Source organism: Panthera uncia, chromosome B1 (assembly GCF_023721935.1).
Source record: "Panthera uncia isolate 11264 chromosome B1, Puncia_PCG_1.0, whole genome shotgun sequence".
NCBI classification, from domain to species: domain Eukaryota; kingdom Metazoa; phylum Chordata; class Mammalia; order Carnivora; family Felidae; genus Panthera; species Panthera uncia.
In genome coordinates this window covers 81,930,981-81,938,083 of record NC_064811.1, presented here as the reverse complement: position 1 = coordinate 81,938,083, position 7,103 = coordinate 81,930,981, and the positions used below count along the sequence as shown (strand labels likewise).

The window sequence follows — 7,103 nt, the reverse complement described above, 5'->3', positions numbered from 1 at the left end:
CAGAAGAGCATTACTTAGAGGAAGGGTATGAGGCAGACACTACCTCCCTAGGCAAGAAAATTTCAGGAGAATTTTGAGGGTCAAAATCCTCAGCCCAGTATGTGTTCAAATGTCCCAATCCCCTGCTTCAGGGTACAGGTCCTTTTCTACCAGTTGCCTTAGAAGAGAAACCTGGCAGGCTTCAATATTTAACTCTGCAATCCTTCACCCCTTACAACCAGATCCTGGGCTTGTGCCTTAGCCAAATATATCCTGCAACAGTAGGAAATAAAGAATTCCTTCAAATCTTTCATAGAGGCCATCTGGTTCTCCACATGTGTTATATAAGTTTATATCTCTTATTTTCCCCCCTAATAAGTAAGCTATTGAGGGAGAGAAGAAACCAGCTCACTTGCAATCTTTATAGTCCCTATTGTTGCCACAGTGATCTCCCACTGCCATGTCCCCCATCTGCATATCATTTATGTCACCATCAGTGATAATCTGGGTAATAGAAATGCCTTTTCATTACATGGAGCGCCTATGTCCCACCTTCTCCTGGCAAGATGATTCTCCATGTGCTCTATTAATTTAAGAGAAACTCATTGTCAGAATCCCATTTTGCAGGCCTATTACCTTACAGTACCAATAAATGCTAAATATAATGGTAATTATTGTGTCACTCAGGGTCATAGCAGGATGGCATATTCAAATTAGGACAATTCAAGCCTACTTACAAAAGGACAGTTTGCTAAGATGAGACATAGAGGGAATCACAACTAACAGTGCATTATTCCAAGTTTTGTTACCATCCATAGTCCAATGATGTCAATGAAGGGAGTAATCAGAATCTAAATGTTGACAGACAAGTGTAAAAGGTCACCTCCAGAGGATCTGGTGAAAGAGCATTACAGGAAAAAGAAACAAAAAGCAGAGGACCAAGACTATAGCATGCCTGGCATTATGGAGGAAGAGCAAGCAGGCTACTATCTAGAACAGAATACAAGAGAGACAGTTAGGAAGTGAGGACAGAGGTGAGGGAGGCTGTAGGGACTCCAAAATTTGTAGGTCATTTTAAGGGCTTTGTTTCACTGTCCATATTTTCAGAAAATCCCAGAAGGTTTGAGCAGAGGGGTGCCACAACCTGATTTACATTTTAGAAAGACCATGGAGGAAACTCTATGGTGTAAACAAACAGGGGGACCAGTTAGAATATTATTATAATAATTAAGATGAAAGGTGACGGTGGCTGGGACCAGTGGCACAAACTGGTCACACAGAGGGGTCCGATTTCAGATACATTTTGAAAAGTAAATCTTATAGGAATTGCTGAGAGAGGTGAGTATGGGCTGTGAGATAGGAAGGAAGAAAGAATAGCGCCAAGTTTTTGGACTGAGTACCTCAACAATGAAGTTGCCATTCAGAGTTGGAGAAGCCTTTGGAAGTATCAGGTTTAGTGGGGGTTAACAAGAATTCTATTTTGGACATGTTAGGCTCAAGAAGATTTTAGACACCAAGTGGAGGTGTGAATCAGGCAACTGGGTATATAACCTGGAGTTCAGAGGAAAGGTCTAAGCCAGAGATATAAATATGGGAGTGTCAACACATCGATGGTATTTGAAGCCATGATACCAGACGAGATCACCCAGGGAGTGAAAATCAATAGGGAAGAGCACCATAAATTTGAAATATGAATCAATCCCTGAGCAAATTTTATCCCAATATGATTATTCTGAGGATCTTTAAAATTGTGGAAGGTTGGAGACTACTCTGTTTCTCAATGGAATTATATAAAACCTTTATTTAAGGGTGTTAGGCATCATGACCAAGTTGATAAAGAAATACACGGATAGGAGAGAAATACGATCTCTTTGGACTTACGTTTCTTTATTCCTTCGGGTTTCACATATTTAAAATATGCCAGAAATACCTCATCGAATAAAGGTATCAAGTCACAGCCAGTGCTTACCTGTAGGCCTTTTGTAGGAAAATCTTTTGTCTGAGTTAAACCCAAAGTAGTTTCTCAATAGTTTCTTCAGCAATCCCTTGGAGGCCACAGGAGAATTCATCTGTATCCATCACAGACAGTGGCTATGCTCATAATATGTCCCCTACTAAAATCCCCAAGACCCAAAAGCAGACAGTGCATAAGAATTTATGTACAACACCCCGAACCAATGCCTTCAATGGTATTGTCCCGAGGGGATCTGAACTGTGAGCCTGTTAATCTAACATTCTGATATGTATATGGAAAAGTCGCTCCTGCACAGATTGTTCCAATACATGTTTTGATAGCTGGTAATCACAATGTTCCATGCCATTCCTGTCCTGGTGCTTGCCCTAGTTTGCATTTAGGAGATAACAAGGCATGGATATTAAACGACTTGTCAAGAGTCAGACAGCAAGCCAGAAATTGGCTGTCCTGATTCTACCCCTGGATTTACCGCCTTGCCTTTTCACTGCAACAGGGGATAACTTCGAAACCACACACAAGCACCACCAAATATCAGTTTTACACACACTAATAAAACTGGGAGCAGTTTTGAAGCCAGTTTTATTTTGAACCCTTGTTCCCAGTGGCCCTTTAGCCTTAAAATTTTGAGTATTACTTTCCCAGTGTTGAAAGATAATGGAGAAAGAGCACAGAAATAAACCCCAGCTGAAACTAAAAATTTTTAAAGTATATCAAGCAATATACAGCAACACAGAGTCATTTACTGGAGGGTTGTCAGGGCATACCATATGTTATTTTGTGGCCATTTAGAAATGATATAGAAATAATCATTTTTCTTTGGCCGGTCTAAGGGGTTGTAGCTCATAAGAGTACAAAGAGCACTCCACTAGGCAGCTGAGGACTTCTGGGGCCCCTTGGGTATCTGCATCACCTGAGCCAAACTCCACTTCCCCAGTAGTATAACAAGGCTCGAATGCCTGCTCTGTCAGCCCTACGAGCATCTGTAAAGATCAGGCCAGATATTGCATGTTGAAATGTAAGCACAAAAGCAATAACAATACAAATAAAAGTATAGTAGATGATATCGGATGCTTTGTGCGAGTTACTGCTGTAAGGGCATGTCCTTCATTCCTCCCGGCAGCCTCATGTTGCATGCAAGTATTATTTTACTTGCATTGATCTATTTCCTACCTAACATGCGAGGGTGCTGGGAATGAATGACTCTTGATGCTGCTCTTACTTGGCTGTCAAAACTGCATTGTGACCACATTTCTCAGTCATCTAGTCACTGTTCAGTGATGAGCCAGTTCTAAAGGGGCCAGGGAGTGCATCAGCAGCCTCTAACCTACAAGTTGGTTGTGACTGAGGCAGACTCAGAACGGCACACAGGAGTTAAAGCTTATTGGTCACAGTGTGGTTAAGCTAGAAGCAGCTGGTATAGTGAGTTAGTCAGAAAATCAGTTTCAAAGCTGTGTTTGTATAGCAATCATGCCACATTTGTGCCCAATGAGGAATACGTGTACAATATATGCAACGTACACTTAATGAAAATAATGTACACACAGTGGAGAAGGTATATAGAATGCAAATTAAATGCAGCCAAATTTTCTTAAAAGCTTTTATTCACGCTCTACAAAAAAAGAGAGAAAAACGGCAGTTGTCCACATCCAAGTCGCTATTTGGGAGGTAAAGGTTGATAGTGATTTTACAGAGATAGAATGCAACTTGACCCACCCTCTTAGCATGACTGTTGGGTTGGACTGTATTCAGGCAGGTGGTGTGCAGGGATAAGCCTCCCCATTTCCTTCTCTTCTCTTAGCTTCTCCTTTTCTAATCTTGTTTCTCTTCTTCCCTCTTTCCTCTCTTTTACTTTTATTTGCCTTTTCTTCTCTTTCTCTTCTCTCCTCTTCAACTAGTTCTCCTTTCTCTTCTCTCACACTGCTAGCCTCTCTACATACTCCTCATTTCCCCTTCCTTATCTCCCTTCCTCCTCTTCTCTCCTTTGCTCCCCCTCCTCCCACCATTTCCTCACCTCCATCATGTTGTTTGGGCTTCTGTCTCAACTTACTAGACCAACCCCGTTTCCTACTGATCTGGGAGTCTTTCTTCCCACTCTACCTAGATTTTGCCAGAGTCTTCCCTGCTCCTACAGCCTGACTGGCTTCCTAACAGGAGAGCATTGTTTAACTGAGGCCACAATAAAATCCCGCTGCCCAGGGTCCCTCACATTGCCCCACTCCACACAGCAGATTGAACTCCTAGATCCCAACATTGGCACAAACCATCACTGACCTCCCCATATCTCTGGGACTTAGAACACTGGCCAACCCCGAGGCCCCTGAGAGCCCAACCTCTGTAGACAGGTCAACTCCCCCCCCCCCCACTATCTCTGACCTGATTCTGCCATTCCCAACCCCTGCCCTCTTGTGGTCTGTCACTGAGGTTCCCACATGTTCTAAATTTAGGCATTCCCAAGTTAAAACACTCACCTTGGAGAAGGTGATAATCCTATTGAGAAGACAGCACAGGTATGTAGAAACTAACAACACAAAGGAAAGATGAGAACAAGTTTGGGATTCTAGAAACCAAAAGGAGTACAAAGGAGAGGGGATTAATATAAGCTTAAAGATACTTCACAAAGGAGATAGAGCCTGAAATAAAATTTGGATTTGTAGGGTTTGGTTAAACAGAGAAGTTGGTGGAGAGCATGCCAGAAAGATATAATATAAAAGGGGGCATAAAGATCAGAACATGTATGGCATCTGGAGGGAACAGTTTATCTTAGAATTTACATGTCTCTGACATCAGGATCTGCTGGGTACCCAAAAATGGGCCTCATACAGAAATGAGTGGATACAGACCACAGAGACAAGCCAAAGGAAACTCTCTCCTAGTAACCCCAACCCCCCTCTTCAAAGGTCCTGGCATACCATAACATTCATGAGGAAATGGTGAAGCTGGATCTTCTCTAATGTGGCCCCATTCTGCATTGTCTGATTTGAGGGGAGAGTCCATGGTAAAGACTCATAGCCAATGAGAAAGAGTCATGATTCCAGAAAACATTTTCCAGGCTGATAAAGACCCCAGCTAGTGACTAGGAATCCAAGGAGCATTCAGTCATCCAGGGGACATTTACTGAAACTCTAACAATATCTTAGAGTATTAGTCATACAAAGATGAATGCTTTGGCTCTTATCTTGAGGTATTTCACAGGCTAGTAGGGTGGGAATGGGATGGGACTGAAACAGAATCTTATTAGAAGTATATAGGGGCACCTGGGTGGCTCAGTCAGTTAAGCATCCAACCTCAGCTCAGGTCGATCTCACAGTTCATGAGTTCGAGCCCCACGTTGGGCTCTGTGCTGACAGCTTGGAGCCTGAAGCCTGCTTCCGATTCTGTGGTTCCTCTCTCTCTTCTTCTTTCCTACTTGTTCTCTCTTTCTCTCTCTCTCTCAAAAATAAATACACATTAAAACAATTATTTAAAAAGAAATCTATATACAAACAGGAAATTACGGTAGGATTTCCTACCTAGCCCAGGGGTAGCTGGACTGCTCTTGGATCCCTTGTTGCTTTGGATTCCTTGCCAGAATTCCTAGCAGCGGCCTAGTGGAAAAATACGTTGTACCCAAATAATATATTCGGGTAACCGCAGATGAGAATGATGAGCCTGTTGAAATACCATCAGAAGACAATGAGACATTGCTGCTTTCCATGGTTACAGCCCAGTTTCCAGGGGCATGTGGACCATGCTACAGCAATCCAGCGTCTCAGTGGATGAGAGGTGTCCAGCTGGTAGAAGAAATTCTGCCTGGCCCGGTACTGGCTGGGGGAATCTGGTATATGTTGTCAACGATCCCAAAGATAACAAGAGAAAAATGGATGAGACAGATGCTTTATCAGCAGGGCAAGTGAAAAGAGCTGTCCAGACAAGGTCTAACTTAATAAAGTTGGGCCTCCCATGAAAAACAACTGAACAGGATCTAAAAGAATATTTTAGTGCCTTTGGAGAAGTTCTTATGGTTCAAGTCAAGAAAGACATTAAAACTAGCCATTCAAAGGGGTTTGGCTTTGTTCATTTTTCGGAATATAAAACCTAGGTGAAAATAATGCCACAGAGACACATGATGGATGGATGAAGGTGTCACTATAAACTTCCTAATTCTAAGTAAAGCCCACGGAAGGCTTTGAGAAGCAGGAAGGTGTCTGATGGACGTCGTGAGGGGACATGACTGCTGAGGAGCTGCGGCAGTTCTTCAGCCAGTACGGGGAGGTGGTCGGTGTCTTCACTCCCAAACCGTTCGGGGCTTTTGCCTTTGCCACATTGGCAGATGATCAGGTGGCCCAGTCTCTTTGTGGAGGGGACTTGATCATTAAAGGACCCGGTGTCCACATAACCGATGCTGAACTTAAGCACAACAGCAACGGACAGTTAAAAGTGGAAGATCTGGTGGCAATCCAGGGGGCTTTGGGAATCAGGGTGGATGTGGTAACAGGAGAGGGGGTGGAGCTGGCTTGGGAAACGATGAAGGTAGGAATATGGGTGCAAGGATGAACTCTGGCGCTTCTAGCATTAATCCAGCAGTGGCGCTGCAGCCCCAGCAGCACCGCAGAGCTGCTAGGGTATGATGGGCATGTTCGTCCCCAGTTCAGGCCCATCGGGTAAGAACCGAATCCAGGGTAACATGCAGAGGGAGCCAAGTCAGGCCTTTGGTTCTGAAAATAACTCCTCTAAGCAATTCTCATTCAGGTGCAGCAACTGGCTGGGGCTCTGCATTACATGCAAAGTCAGGCAGCGGTTCCAGTGGATGCTTTGGCTCAAGTGTGGATTCTAAATCTTCTGGCTGAGGAATGTAGACAGTGGGGTTGGTATAGGCTGGCGGGAATTCAAATTTTTCCAAACATATGTTAAGCATAATGTAAAATACAGATGTACCAAGACTTCTCAAAATTGGTTTGTTCAGTGTGGAGTATATTCAGGAGTATTTTTTTTTTTTTTACCTTTTTCTGTAGAAAAAGAGGAAAAGCTAAAGGACTTTTAGAAGTGTTGTTACAAAAGGTAGAAATATTGAATGTTTACAAGTGAATTGCTATTTGCCCGATTGGTAAGAACCAACACACTGTAATTGATATCAAAAGGTTTCTCCTCTAGGGGCCCCTGGGTGGCTCAG

General features: G+C 43.2%; 1 protein-coding gene across 1 annotated transcript; it reads left to right on the top strand.

Annotated features, from left to right (window-relative positions):
• Nucleotides 1-6,060: 6,060 nt before the first annotated feature.
• Nucleotides 6,061-6,540, top strand: LOC125923968 (TAR DNA-binding protein 43-like). Its single transcript, XM_049632644.1, has one exon. The coding sequence runs from the start codon at nucleotides 6,161-6,163 to the stop codon at nucleotides 6,485-6,487; it is 327 nt and encodes a 108-aa protein (XP_049488601.1). The 5' UTR covers nucleotides 6,061-6,160; the 3' UTR covers nucleotides 6,488-6,540.
• The last annotated feature ends 563 nt before the right edge of the window (nucleotides 6,541-7,103 follow it).